Source organism: Tiliqua scincoides, chromosome 4 (genome assembly GCF_035046505.1).
Source record: "Tiliqua scincoides isolate rTilSci1 chromosome 4, rTilSci1.hap2, whole genome shotgun sequence".
NCBI classification, from domain to species: Eukaryota; Metazoa; Chordata; class Lepidosauria; order Squamata; family Scincidae; genus Tiliqua; species Tiliqua scincoides.
This window is the reverse complement of record NC_089824.1, coordinates 133,607,704-133,623,431: the sequence shown is the minus strand read 5'-3', so window position 1 is coordinate 133,623,431 and position 15,728 is coordinate 133,607,704. Positions and strand designations below refer to the sequence as shown.

At 43.0% G+C, this 15,728-nt stretch overlaps 1 protein-coding gene across 5 annotated transcripts in view; it reads left to right on the top strand.

Moving 5' to 3' along the window:
• The window catches only part of DPYD (dihydropyrimidine dehydrogenase), a 533,115-nt gene that overhangs the window by 139,186 nt on the left and 378,201 nt on the right, over positions 1 to 15,728 (top strand). For all 5 annotated transcript variants that reach the window (XM_066623608.1, XM_066623607.1, XM_066623609.1 and 2 more), the window contains one exon: positions 6,008 to 6,095. In XM_066623608.1, the coding sequence (XP_066479705.1) occupies positions 6,008 to 6,095 (88 nt within the window). The remainder of the gene's footprint in view (positions 1 to 6,007; positions 6,096 to 15,728) is intronic.

Here is a 15,728-nt window from a genome sequence, read left to right as displayed (position 1 = left end):
AATTTAGGTAATCGTGTATGCTGCTTCTGTTCTTCCATACTGTATTGGCCCTGCAGTAAGGAAGATTTTTGAAGGAGGATTCTATTCTGAAAAGTAGTGTGTTACAGCTTCATCCATGTGCATGGTGCTTCTTAGAGTTACGTGGGAACAGGGAGAAAGAAATAGCTTTTCTGGGGTCTGGGATAATGTTACTTGTTGATGCAGTTAATCATATTTTTATTTATTTTTTAAAAGTATTATTCTGCCTTTCCGCACACCTTTCTTTGTTTGGAAACAGCAACATGAGTATTCACAGGGTGTACATGGAACCAGAGCACGAAATGTACGAGATGCAGCTTCCTTCACTGCTTTCCAACCTCACTCAGCTGCCATTTTGCAGAGCTGTGGTGTGTGTTTTGGGGTGTGTGTGTGTGTGTGTGTGTGTGTGTGTGTGTGTGTGTGTGTGTGTGTGTGTGATTTGTGGGGATGTTGATAGAGCTGATATGACTTTGGAAACCCACAAAGATGTGCTTCTCTGAATCAGGACCATCGTGCTTGTTGTGCACCTTCTACAGAAGACTAAAACAAGGTAGAATATTAGAATAGATAGAATATTAAGCAGAATGGTATTGATGGTGGAACTTAATTTCTGGAGAAAAATGATGCCCTCCCCCCAGTCCTGTGCACAGCTATCTTTATAGAAAGGATGCCAGAACATTACATGGCTCTGTCCAAGGTAAATTATTGTTCAAAGTGAAAATCTTTTAGGTAGGCCAAAGGAAGATGGAACGTATCGATGCGAATATGGATTCTCACCAAGCTACCTGCACAATTTCCCATTAAACAACACTACAAAAAATGAAAGTACGTTGCTCCTTTTCAAAGTTGTTGTGAGACTTTAAAAAAACAACAACAACCCAGAAACTTAATAGTGCCTTGATGAGTTTAAAGATATGATTTAGTTCAAGTGCTTAACAATGAAGTCAGTTTGCCATGCAGAGGATGACCCCAGAAGAAGAAATTCAAAATGAAGTGTAATTTTTGTTAATGTGGCTTGTATGGGACAATTTATGTTGAATGGTGTTTTATAGTAATTGTTGGCATATTCTCCCTAAGTACGGAGCCATGTCTGTGATTTCTCACAGTCTCAATCATTTAAAGCCATTTAGGTAATAACATTCTCACGTGCTTTCTGTACCATCTTATTTTTATGCCACTTGCCTGGTTCTTTGGGATGCCGTACCTTTTTTGCTGGGTAGATATGCACTCTGTAGTATCTATTATGGCATGGTCAAAGGATAATTTATTGTCAAATAGAAAAAATAGGTCAACACTAATGTCACTTGATGATCAACCCCCCCTCCAAGTTTAATAAAACATCTCACCAGCATGCATCCTGCACAGCGGTTGATATTTTATTACAACTGCAGTACCTGGGCTATAGCAGTAGTGTAATTACTGAGCTGTCAGAGTGATAAGTGGGATTAATGGCAGCCTGATGCACTTTAGTCTGCAGAGTGCTCTGAGAATTGGAAGATGGTGTTGTTATAAGAGTCTGTCTATACTGGCATATTCACAGCACTCTCCTCTCCCTCCCCACCCAATGCCACAAATTCAAGTTTGCATTGCCCTGCCTCATTAACATTTGACATTTTCAACAGCTGTTATTTGTGAGCCAGCTCAATAATAAAAAAGAGAGAGGGAGATTATTTGGTAAAAGATGCATAATGACACCACCTAATAATCTGTACATGTGCTAGCCTGTTAAAATGGCTTCCTGGTCAATTCTTAATTTAATCCATTTTTTTCTTTCCTCGTTTAAATATAAGGCACACATTTGATGGAATGTTTGTTCAGTGTTGGTTCCCCAGCAATCATACTGAAAATAGTTTTGGTTCATTCTACTTTGTGGGAAGGGTATAAAACAAGGACCTGTGCAGTTCATATTTCGATGCACGTTGTTATAAGGTATCTCCAAAATTTGAATTTCTTGGCTTTATTCTGAATTGAAACTTGCTTTTTTTTTTTTTACCATCTTGACTGTTCCAAGCTTGCTGAGATCTCCTCTGAAGGTGTCCTCTTTGCATTGATCCACCAAGGTATCCCTCTTAGTACAGCAATACCTTGCACTTTCATTTGGTTAGGGACCAGAGCATGGATGAAAGTCAAAAATGGATGAATGTCTGACCATAGCTTTATTTAGCTTGCAAATTTATTTTGGCCAGCAAAAAACCCTAAATAACTACAACATGTGGATGAAATTGGATGAAAGAGGAAAGCATGTGGATGAAATTTGAAATGTCCTTATAATTGAAATCAGTTGGAAGAGCAAAATGATGAAAGTCAAGTGAATGAAAGTCAAAGTATGCCTGTATTAGATGATTCCAGCTGTAGCCCATTTTTGCCTGGCCCACAGGTCTGCATATTCAGTCCCTGTTGCATATATGCAACGATGGGCAGAAATGGCTTAAGAAGCCTGAACCATCCACATTCCTTCCTTCACTTGCAGAGTTAGGAATTTCTGATCTTTTTGTTCACCAAATGATAGTTTGCTGTTTTGTTCAAGTAGGGAAAATGTGGTTTGTACCTGTCTGCAAGCTAGGGTTTTATCCTGGATTTCACAAACCATGAAACAGCAAACTCTTATTTGCTGCAAACAGGGTTACTTGCAAAGAGGAAGGAAGTGGGCAGCATTCGATCCCAACGTTCATTCGTGTGGCACTGAACCATGGCTGGGCATCATGTCTGAATGACCTCTAAGAGTGGTCCACGTAGAATAACTTATGGAGCAAGTATTCTCCCTGCAATGTGAAGGCCAAACTTACTACTCCATGTGCAGTATGTGTCGCCCCCCCCCCCCAAAAAAAAACTAACAAGCATCCAAATACTTTGCTTGTTAAAGGTGACTAGAGACTCACCAGAAGTATGAGGCATTAAAGTGGGATTATAGAAATAATACTTAGCTTTTTATATAATGCATGTCAAATCTTCAAAGTGCTTCAGCTACGTTATCTCTATAATCCTTCCAACAGGTAAAGCAAGGCAGTGTTATTTATTCACACACACAGACAGGACAGCTGCTAGGATTGGTGTTCTTTTTTGTTGGTGTTTTCCAGTGTTTTACGCTAAGTAGTTTCTTGACAAAGGTTTTTTGATTCATGATTCAGCTCAAGAGAAGCTCATCAGTGACCTCTAATCATCAGAAGTTGTCTGCAGTATTATCCCCATTTTCCAGGCTGGGGGATGAGGATGACGAAAGGATAATGGCTTGCCTGAAGTTTGGCTTACCTAGTGAGAGTGTGACTGACTTCCCAGCTCATTCTCTCTGCCACTGAGTTGTGCCTTCAAAAAGAGTGTTTAGCCTAGAAGTGATTACTGTTGCCTCTTGTTTTACATATGTTTGATTTAGACATTTTTGGAAGAGTACACTTGCTTAGTTAATACTGAAACCTAACTTAGGAGCAGTTTTTTAAAATAGTGTGGTCAATCTTCCTGCGCATTTTCCGCATATCTGGCTAGCAGCATAGTCGTGTGATAAGCCTTTGAATTAGTGTATTTCACTAATGTTTTTTTTTTAGTGTGAAACTCTGTTTTCCTTATCCAACATGACCGGAAATCCTTACCAGCTGTTGAGAGTTTTCCTGCATTGAAGCTCACTGGGCTGCCACAAGCAGCGCTTGAGATGGGGAAAGGGGGCATGGAGGATGGGGTTAGGGTGTGTGTTCAATTCTGCATCTTGGATCTTGTTGTGCTACCTGGTTTCAAAAAGCGCATTGTTGAACCTGCTCATAGAGGAACAAGTGGCAATCACTGCCTGTGTAACTCTGCTTCACCTGTCGCTTTGCCAGCATTCCTTCTTCCTTTAGTCCACCAATGAGTCAGCCTGGGAAATCTGGCCTCCTTGCTCAGGCATCTTCCACCAAGTGTAAGAGCGCTGTCTGAGGAAATGAAGTGGGGTGGGAGAAGGAGGAAGAGGTGAGACTCAGGAGGGCAGAGAGGGGCTGGACAGGGTGAGTTGTGGTAGGTGAAGCTTCCCTTTGACTTTTTGTGTGTTTGCCCTCCCAATCTGTCATCATTAGTACTTGGTCATCAGCGATTGGCTGGGAGGCACAGCCTGGAGGCAAAACTAACAACAGGGCAGGGGGAGGGACATGTGTGAAAGAGGGCTGTCTGGGAGCATGTGTGTTTGGTTTTGTTGAAACTCAGTGATGTCAGATCAATGTGCAAGAGATGGGAAGGCTGATTCTGGATTAGATCCAGGTTGGGGTGGGGAATTCATTCAAAGAAATTCTGCAAGGAAAGGAAAGGAAAGCCACCCAAAAGACACCCAAAAGTCATATTTCTCAAAAACATCATGAGATCCATAATCAGGCAACAACAAATTATCTTATCTGGCATTTTCAGACCTTTGTCTACCCTTGCCTCAACTGCTGACTCAATACCCTTGCCGCATTGCTACATTTTGTGATATAGACAATTACTGTATGTGATTTTGCTACAAACTTCTCTCATTTACATTTATTCTTATGAAAAAACGTAGTTTTAAGTTACACTTCTTTGACGTATGTGTTGCTTTTCAAAAACATAATCTCTGTGTAAAATGAGAGGTGCCTATATTCCTTATTTTGGGGGGGGGGTCATTTTGCGCATATAAACTTGGAACAAGCTCTTATTAATCATATGCCCTTAGTTTTCATGTTAGGCCAGAGACAGGTGTTTCAGAGGATAAAGTTTAGTGTAAGTGGTGTCATTGCCCATGTTCATCTCATAATTGTCTCTATGCACAGGTCTGGTGAGGTTTCGATGCCTTCAAAAACCTGTAAAACCAATTTGACTAGAGACACACATAGACAATAGGGTGTTTTTTTCAAGGAATTGAAGAAACCTATTGGCTATCTACCTCCAACTTATGATCCAAATTAAAGGATAGGCTAATGAATGTTGGGATCCTATGCTTGGGATTCCCTGTGCCTTTTCTTTACAAAAAGCAGCATGGAGATTCTGATCCAAATTGCAGAAGGAGAGATTTGCTTTTAACGCGCCCCATGTTTTCCTTCTGAAAGTGGTCTCCCTGAGGGGGAAGTTTTCTCCAAAGCTACCATTTGCTGCAATGAGATGATTCAGGAACAAACAGTATTGGTGGGAATTTTCAATGGGGATAGTGAATGAGAAAAAAGGTTAGTGTCTCTTTCCTAGTGTATGCCTCTCCGCGTGCTCTGTCCTCCTCCAGACTGAGGTCGCTGCAGCTGCTAAAGAAAAAAGATGTGGGGAGGGAATCTTAACTCTGAAGATTCCAGCACTCTTTCAACAGATTCTTTATTTTGGTCCTCAGGCTTTCCCATTTGCACCAAAGTCATATACATTTGATCTTCAGGAGCTCTTGTGAATTTGTCTATACAGCACTTGCTGGGTGACCTGTAGTAAATGTCCCACTTTTGTTCTCTCACCACCAGCTTTTTTTATTGGTCATCGGCCTATGAGCTTCTGGTTGTGGTTGTTGGCTAATAAATTAAATATTTTGAGAGCACTCACCACAGGACCGCTCACCACAGGAAAGCACAGGGTAGAATTAATAATTCTCCATTCAGTACACGGTCAGGAGCTGGCATTACATTTGCTTAGAATAACACAGTGATTTTTTTGTTTTTCCATTCCCAGAGAACCCCTTGATAGCTCCTGTTGTGGTGAGGAACTGATTCCTTTTGCCAATTGAAGCAGAGACTCTAGAGACGAATGTGTCATCCCCATAATTCAAGTTGCAGCCGATGCATAAGGGAGCTGTCGTTTATGGGTGGCTCGGTTTTGACTGCAGAAGGTTGAGTGACCCGATGGCAGTTGCCTTGCTTTACCTGTCTGTGACATGGGAATAATGACACTTCTCTCCAGAGCCTTCTGAGCCGTTGCCCAAACAGTAAAGCATTATTAATTTTCAGATTGATTAGCTTCTGTCAGGTACACGGCAAAATCGTATGGCGTTGGCAGCGCTCTGTGTTGTAAGTCGCTCTAACTCATTTACTTTCTTCCCCAGGTGCTTAAAGTGTGCAGATGCCCCCTGTCAGAAGAGCTGCCCAACTAATCTAGACATCAAGTCATTTATCACAAGCATTGCAAACAAGGTAAAGGAGGGGGATGGAGATGGGCTGCTTCACCAAGTCCATGAAAGGCAAAAGCTGCCATTTCTGCATTTCCTTTGGTGTGATTGAATTGCCCCCTTATCTTTTGTGTGTAGTTTAATGAAATAATGTTTAGAGCGGCTTTTAGAAAATTTAGCAGACTTCTCTTAATTGCATAATTATTCTTGCTACTTTCCTATGGAGATATTGTGCAATAATTGTGCCTAGCCAGTATGTACATTAAGTCTGCCTTTTCAAATAATTATGTATCTTTTTAGATGCATGACTGTTGGCTTTGGACAGATTTTTTTTTCCTCAATTGATATTATTAATTAAGAAAATAAAGTATTTGTGGAGGAGATTCACTGTAGGACTGTTAGGCTACTACATGTGCATGGACTTTTTTTTTTTCTTTTCTTTTTTTAATGCATGATAATGCGTTGTCCTCAGAGAGCTCCACTAATGTAAAAGCAGCTAAATGGTTTGTGGAATTCCTGCCAGAACCGCACATTGGAAGAGGAGAGCTGAGATTTTCTTTTTCTAATTTCTTTTTTAGTTTACTTAAAAAAAAAAAAAAGACACCTTCAACTAAAGGACTTATACAAGGCCTTATATAAGGAGTTCGCTTTTCTATCCAAAAGATTCTTTTAACTGACTAAAATTTGTTTTTGTTTTTTTTCTGGTCTAATGGCACAACCTAGTTCTAAGCTGAAAGCAGTTCAGGCAGTTGATGAAATGGAACTTACAAAGACGACATTGAAGGATACTCAGTTTTGGAACTGTCTACATACCTGTAACTGTTTGGGAATACAAATGAATCAAATTTGAAGGGCTTTTTCGGAGAATTGAAGAAGTCTTTTAGCTATCTCCAGCTTATGGTTCAAAGTAAAGGATATGTCAATGAATGTGAACTTGTGCTTTGGATACCTCTTTTCCTCTTGGGATTCCACCCTGAGTGGAACTGTAATTGAGTATCCTTTCTGTGTATCCACTCCCCTTCCTTTAACTCTGAGTAAGAGATAGCAAATGAACAGGGAGATTCCACATGTATTTCATATAGGCATTTTCTTGAGCCTGCAAGAGAGTTTCCATTAAATCTTGGCTTTCTATTAGGGTTAGAAAGATCCAACTTTGAAATAAATACATTATTTCTTGGCTCACTTGTTACCTTCTGCGCATTGTAAAGAGGGAGTGTGTAAGCCATAATCCTGTTCCTGATTTATCTCTGGGTAATAGTGACTAATCAAATTGACAGATTCTGGTGAAGGGCACTAAGTTGGTGTGCCTCTCCCCACAACCTTCCACTTATGGATGAAGCTGCATCATCCACTTCCTAAATGGGCCAGCCATGCTGGCATCCATATAATGTGACCATAAAACTAACTGGTTTTTAATCAGTGTTTCATACAGTGTGAACAGAATTGTTATGTTGCAAATCTAAACATAGAATATTTGGTTGCTAAGCTTCATATCTCACAAACATAAATTTTGCTGTGAGTACTTGGTAGCAATAGATATATCAGCTGAATATAAAAGGCTGTGTTGTATAATAGAGCTCTTATTTTATCAGGGACATAAGGTCTGCTTTAAATTAGGGAGCAACGTCTGTGTGTTTGGACAGTCATAAGAAAAAATTGCTGTCACAAGCATATGAGATTTTAAGTAGAACATGCTGACAACCCTGGTTGGCAATATATACCCCACCAGTGGCGTAGCTAAGGGGGTGCAGGGGGTAGCAGTTGTACCGGGCATCAAGCTTTAGGGGGGCAACTAGCTGAGCTTGACACTAGTGACCAAAATTGTGAAAATCTTGGTATGTATGCATAATATCATCATGTTATATATCATTAGAAAGGTAATTTAATGCAGAATGCAATATGTAGGATCCCTGTCCTGGAGGGGCCTGGAGCAGGCTTGTTCCACCCCAGGGAGGCTTCAGATTGGCTGTAGGGGGAGGGGGTTCCAGCACCCTTGTCCTCCACCCTAGCAGAGCTGCCAGACCTGGCCTAGGAGCAGTAGCCATTCCCCTCACAGCTCCCTGCTTTACACACTGACTGCCTCTCATCCCTGGCCTCCCTGTTTTATGGAGCAAGCCCGCCCCTTTGGCCCCTTCCCTTCCTCCAGGTGGCGCAGAAAAGGCCTTTCCTGTTCCTGGCTTGTTTCTTGCAATGTTTGCCCTGCCAGCCCCCTCTGGCTGGTTGGGGTGAGCCAACCTGCTTTGCCCCCCTCACACTGGGCATGGGGTGCCTGCTCCAGGGTAAGTCAGGGGTCAGGGCATCTGGGAGGGGCCCCGACACAATAAAACAAACCACATTGGAATATCTGTATTCTTTCAAAAGTTATGGCCAATTAACCAGAAAATGAAAACACAACTCTGTGAGTTGTTCCATGAGTGTGCATGGAACAAAAAGTGGATTTGTTTAACTCAAAACAGACCTATGAGACAGCATGGAACCAATAACTTTTTATTCATTTACTTAATTAAATTTGATTTTGTCATGTTGGGGGAGCTACAAAATCTTCTTTGACCCCAGGTAGCAGATAGATCCCTTAGCTATGCCATTGACTGGGGGAGGCAGCAGAGCAAGTGGGTGATGAGCTGCTGGGGGGAGGAGGTGGGTTCCTCCCGATTTTCACTTTCTAAAAAGCCTGGGCGTGATGTCACTTCTGGTTGTGACATCACTTCCTGGGCAACATTTTAAGCTTGGCACTGGGCTACACGATCATTAGCTACACCGCTGTACCCCACAAGTGTAATACTCAGCAAGTAACTTTGGGTCTGTTTTCCCTTTCCCCTAGTTACTGCCTGGATTCACACTTGATGGTTCTGTGATGTGGGCGAGGAACTCTCCAGAAGTTAGAAAGGCATAGTGAAGATGAGGCTTTGGAGTTGTTTGTATGAGACCCTAATTGCTTCACCATTCAGAACTATAGTTTGAGACTTTGGTCTTTGCTTACAGGGCTCATGTGAGGAGCAAAAAAGACAAAGTTACATGATGACCATATTTTCTTACGGCTCAGTTCTATGCTGGGTTGCCAGCTGCAGCGCTTTGTGGCAGCAGAATTGAGTTCTGCTGTAATAAAATGGCTGCTGCAGGAGATACCAACTGAAACCCAGATGTAACCGAACCTTGCCATGCCTGCTGGAGCAGGTAAGGCAGCAATAGGGATGGGAGGGAGTGAAACAGGGTGGGGAGGGGGAGGAACGGTGCACACCAGATCTTATCCTCCCTTTTGGCACCCTCCATCTCCTGTCTCTCCTTGGCACGGCTGCACCAGTGAGGGGAGAATAATAATAATAATACAGGTATTTATATACTGCCTTTCTTGGTCTTTATTCAAGACTTTATTCAAGGCGGTTTACATAGGCAGGCTTATTAAATCCCCATAGGGATTTTTACAATTTGAAAGAATGTTCTATCTTACAAGAACCACAACATTCAGGTGTTACTTTCTTGATCTGGTTTCACATTCTGGCCTCCATCCTCCCACGCTCAGAGCAGATGGAATAACTCGGCGCAGCTTGTCAGCTGCTTCAAGGTCTCGCCATTCATGGTGTCGGTGGCCTCGAACTGGCGACCTTCGGATGTTATCTTCAGGCAAATGGAGGCTCTACCCTCTAGACCAGACCAGAAGGTTAGAATTGGGCTCTTAATTTCCTATGTGACATGAAATCACATAAAGGGTCCCCACATGATTCTACATTTAAGTCACATAAAGTTTCACCACATGACTCTATATTTAATGCTAGTGTATATATTGCAGTGACTCGTGCAATAGCCAATGTGCTTCCTCCAGGATCCCCTGCATGGATCCCTGGAGCCAAGCATAAATGGCTGGTAGGAACAGGAGGAGAGGAAATGCCCTATGACTCTTGCACAGTCAGTTTCTCCTCCCACCCCAAGCTTTAGCCAATCAGGGTAGCTCCCAGGAGCAAGCCAGGATGGCATCAGTTCTTCCCCTTTCACTGTCTGCAAGTCGGAGGGGAAGGGACTGGCCCCACTAGGTAGCCTTGGTATGGAGAAGGCCACTCCATGGCAGGGCCACACACATGCACAGGGACCTGGGTCATGATCTTAGCCCATGACTGTGCAAAATGTGCTGCTGGCCCTGTGGACCTGTGCTGGTCCTGTTTCTGTTGAGACGATATCAGGTAGCAGGGCTAAGACAGCCTTGGAGAAGTACTGCCATTCACAGTAGGTAGCACTAGGCAAATGGACTGATGGTTTAACTCAGTATAAGATAGCTCTTTATATCACAGTTGTAGAAGCTTGTCACAGAACAGGCTTCAGGCAGTGAATTCTGTTGAGAGGCCTCATGTTGACTGTGGGTAAAGCAGTAGTACTAAGATGTCTTAAAGGACTATCTACAGGTGGAGGCTATTTATCTATGGATTTTACATTCGAAGATCCGACCCAACTCAGGTCCTCCGGACCTGCGTTGGGCCAGACTCAGCCTCAATTGAACCCTCCAAAGACAACCAGAGCTGTGCTCTGATCATTCCCAGAGGGCTTTCTGAAGTCCGCAGAGGCAGTGTGTGTCCTTCCACTGTCTATGTGGACTAAAGAATTGACTGTGGAGGAGAAAAAATGATATTTCCAGTTTCCCGAAGGAGAATGCCATATAAGGCATTTTGAAGCCTGGAGAAGCCCTCCACGTCCGTCTGCTGCCTCTGTGGGCTTCAGAATGGCCCAGGGAAGTGAAAAATTCCATATATGCCAAATAAGGCATTTTTATGCCATGTAAGGCATTCTGAGGCCTGGGGAAGTCCTCTGGAGGCTGGGGACGGGGGGGGGGCGATACGAGAATGGATACCCCATTGATACTGAAGCTCCACCTGTATTTTAAGAGAGAGAGAAAGAGAGTGTGTGTTTGTGTGTGTGAGTGAGTGAGTGAGAGAGAGAAAGAGAGAGTGAAGCCACTTCTCAGGTTCCAACTCCATGCCAGGCTGCTTCCCCTCTGTCTGGGCAAATGCTCTCTCACTAAGTGGGAGGCACTACAATGCTCAGGTATTCATTTAAGCAGCTTTTATTACAACAGAGACCCCTTTGTCAGTGGGATATAGCAAATGCATTCTTTTGTCAGGTATTTAAGGGCTTTATTGTATGTTGTGTATGTTTTGGTGGCGGGGGGGAACCCACTACTGTAGCAATCGCAAAAGGTCAGGGATTTGTGTTCTCTAAAGCCTGAGGCATTTCAGATATTTACTGGGCTTGCACAGTGCGTTCTGTTCTGCATTACCTTGCCAGTTGATCTCAGCTGGCAAGAAATGGGGTGGGGATAGAGGGGTGCCTTTCTGGGTGGAGAGGGTAATTGAATAGCTAGACTCAAGGAGCATTGGGTCTCTTTGGGAAGTCACTTGCTTGGGCTCTATAGCCCTCAGTTTTCAGTGATTCTGTTGAGTCATGGACAAATCTTCCTTTTATTCCTTTGTAGATGATGAGAGTACAGCCCTGCTTTACAGAGTGTGCAAAGTATTCTGTTATGTCATCCTAGTCCAATGTTCATAAGAATGTTCACACCAGCTGTTGCTATTGTGTATCTCAATGTGTGAGACACAACTTTAGATTGCCCATACTGCAGATGCTTGTTTTTTGTTCGTATGTGTGTTTGAGGAAGAGAGAGACAGACAGACGGACAGACAGACAACAAGCACGCATTTTGTCACTACACAGACTATTTGCTACTGAAGATCAGACATTGCATGTAAAGAAACGACTTTGCTGAGAAGCTTGAAGGTATCATAATTTATTCATGCCTTCACTGGAAACAAACCCTGTTAAAAAGCAAATGTTTGTTCAGCAAAAGAGAGGGAGAAACAAAGTGAGATGATGGGCTCTTATTTGCCTCCCATCTATTTCTTGTGCTTAATGGGCTGGAGGCCAGAATTCTCATACACAGGGATACAAACATCCATGCACCCCAGGCCAAACTGCCTGTTCGGTTAAATGCAAAGTTGAATCTTGCATGCTTGGCTTTTTAGAACATATGTTTGGGAAGTGGTTCTATTTAGATCAAGACTGTACTGGGGTAGGAAGGATTCAGTCCCTTCTTGCTTCATGCCATGCTCCCAATCTGGATTGTTGCTCCTTCCATGACTGCTATTTAAGTTTCAAAAAAGCAAATTAAGTATGGCCAAATTATACCTTTAATGCAACATGTACTACCACCTCCAGTTGCCAGTGATGCCTTTGAAAACAAAAAACAAAAAAACGTTCTGGCCTGGGGACTGAAGATAGCTGGAAACAGATTTCTGTCCTATGTGTGCTTCTGTGCATAGAACTTAAATCCCCCAAATTTCCATTGTCCTAACTGAACCCAGATGCCATGTGCTTAGAGTTGGGGCTCCCAGGATAGAGGCTTTGAGTACCCAGTGAGCTTGAACTCGAGTCCCTCTTAATTTAACCCACTTTTGCCTGGCCCACAGGCAAAAGTACACATTTGTTCCCTGTTGCATTTTCACAGCTTTGGGCAGAAATGGCTTAATGGTGCCTGAAAGAAAAGGCTTGGAGTCTAGAAAATAGTCACAAAAAACAGGCACTGTTCTGCAAATTTATGCGCCTTTCCTCTTGCTGGACTGCTCCTGTTGCCCCCTTAAGAGGTGGGGAGGGGGGAATGGAGCAAAGGAATTGTCTGGATCACACTACTTTTGAGGGGTGCATTGGCTTTCCTGCACTCACCAGCAGCTGCAGCAGGCTACCAGGGATGTGGGGAGCTCTTCACGAGCCTCTGCAGGGCCCCTTGAAGTGTGCAGACACTCAAAATAACGATCGTTATTTTGACATTTACGCTCTCCGGGGAGCCCTGCGGAGGCTTGCGCAGGGCACCCCACATTCCCAGGAGCCTGCTGCAGCCTCTTGTGAGTGCAGTAAGCCCCTGCATCCCTCAATAGCAGTGTGATCCAGTTGATCGCTTCTCTCCATTCCCCCCTCCCCCACAAGAATTTACAGCCGGGCTCAAACTCTTGGAGAGTTTGAGAAGCACTGCCTTATGGGGTGGGTGGGTCAGAGCTCAATGGTGGAGTAACCCCTTTGCATGCAGAAGGTTCCAGGTTCTATTCCTGCTTCCCCAAGCAGGGCTGGGAAAAGAGCCCTGTCTGAAACCCTAAGCTGGTTTCTTAAACATCTGACCTGCTCCTATCTTTTGCAAAGAGGTTTGTACTACTCTCCCAGTGTGAGCTTTATATGCTCTGAGCACACCAGGTACCATATATAAGGCTGCTTTAAATCTCTTGCCTTGGTGGCTGCCTCTGTGTGGACACCGTTTGCCACATGGATCATTTGTTCTGTTCCTCTGACTCACATAAACATGGCACACTGCCTTCCATTCAGCCAGTTTATTGGTTCATCTTGCTCCTTACTGCACACTCAGACTAACAGTGGCTCTCCAGGTTTTCAGATGGGGCTCTTTCCATGACCTATGTGGAGAAGCAGGAATGGAACCTGGAATTTTTTGCATGCAAAGCAAATCTTCCATGTAAAGCTATGATCCTTCCTATAGGGATACAGGAAGCTCAATCAGCCTGTAGTTCCATGTACTTTAACCCAGGGATGGGCACTTTACTTGGGATGACTCAGCTCAAGTCGCACTTAAGTTACTGCCTCCAGGCACTCGAGTCCTGGCCGTTACTGACTTGCAACTCATGGGCAGTGACTCGAAAAGTGACTATGGACTTAAAATGACGTTGAGTCCCTATCTTTTTAGTGTGTGTTCTTGTTTACTTTCTTCGCTGCTTCCGCGTTGTGCCACAAGACCTCATGGGGGATCCAGAAGCAGGCACTCTGAAGGATGGCAGCAGACATGGTGGGAGGTGGGTAGGTTAGTTCCAGGAGATGGGATGGGCGGTTGAGGGGAGGAGACTGGTGACTCAAAATGACTCAGACCCTTGACTTGAAAGACTTAAAATTTTCTCAAGTCAAGACATGTGCCATGACTCACGGGTTGAGTCACAGAGTCAGTGATTCGTGACTCAACCCATGACTCAAGCTTAGGGACTTGAACATATCCCTTCATTGGCCATCATAAGAGCTGATCTGAGGTTTAGGTGAGGTATAGCTGAGGTTCATGGTAGCAACATGACAGTCAAACTTAATGGCCCACATTCCCACCATCAGCATTTTCACATTTGATATCTCTGTCACTTTAATTTTCATAGGGCCAGGAATCTACAATTATATCAACTCAGTGGATGATACTACTCCACGTGCAATCGCATTTCATGCTTTTAACAGTCATCATGTCTATCTTAAGGCGAGAGCTGGTGTAGTCGTGAAGGCTGCAGTCCTGTATGTGCTTATGTGGGAATAAGCCAGGCCCTGTTCAGTGAGACTTACTTTTAAGTAAATATGCTTAAGACCAAACTTTAGAAAAGCTGGGGATTTGGGGGCTTGAATCTCTTTTTTGCCGACAAGTTCATGAGTTGGCTGCTTGAGAACTGCTGTCCTTCAGCTTTCCATACTCAGTATGGATAATACTGACTTTGTCTTATCATGCAGACATGTTGATTTCTGAGATGAGAGTTCTGAGCTTGAAAGACTTGAAAAATGTGCTGAACACATTTACAGGAGTAGTATTCATTTTAATAACAACACACATTAATGTACTAGAATGCTGCACTTTAGTTTTTTTTATCTGTTACTTTCCAGTAGAAATACTATTTTGAAACTTTTTTCTTCTTTCTTTGATTCATTTCCTCCCCTTCCCTCTTGTATTGTTTGTCTTATTTACCTATCTCCCATTCCTCTGGTCTATGTTTCCTGGTTTCATGAAACCCTCACTCCTCCTCTTCCTCCCCACCTCTCTTTCTCACTGTACGCCCCCCTCAATTATTTATTACTTCTGCGTCCTTTTCTTCTCTCTCCGCTTTTTCTGTGCTTTGTGTTTAATTCTTTCATTTAAGATTTAAAATGTAATGAAACACAGACGTTAGACACAAGAGGGCCTGTTCTCAAAATGACAGCTCAAATTGTGCATGCAAATTGGAGACTGTGTGTGAAAGTCTGTACTCATTTGCACAAGCCATGAGCGCTCATGCATGCTGTTTAAAACTGCTACATTTAATTTTAATAAGTGGGGCTTCAAAAAGTGCCTTTAATTTTAGATACAGGATAGATGTCACCTACGTGCCATTGAAAATTGTTGCCAAAAATCATCTGCCACGGTTTGGGGAGTGGGAGGGTGGAATGTGATCTAGAAAATCATTTATATGAAAAACTGATTTATTTTCTTAAAAAAAGAAAGACTGCTATGCAGCAAGTTATAATTACATAGAAATCTGCATTTTAATTAACCTTTCTAGGATGATTTCTGGGGCACTGGGTTTTTGAAAGTTGAGTCTTATCCAGTATTTTCTGTTCATTTTGATCTTTTTCCAGGTTGCTAAGTACAAAAGCACATAGAAGAAAAGTAGGAATGTTGTTAATGTATTTGAAACACAGACTTTTCTTAAGATGCCTATCAGTACTTAATGTACTGGGCTGGCTGACAGCTGGTTTTGGTTGCCATCATGTAATTATGTAGAATACGCTGTCTTGATGACACAGCTTTGACGAAAGAATATCTCGCGTTCTGGATGACAGAGACAAAAATGACAGTACAAGTGCTAACTTGCTGTTCTCTTTCGCTAGCTGTGTGAAA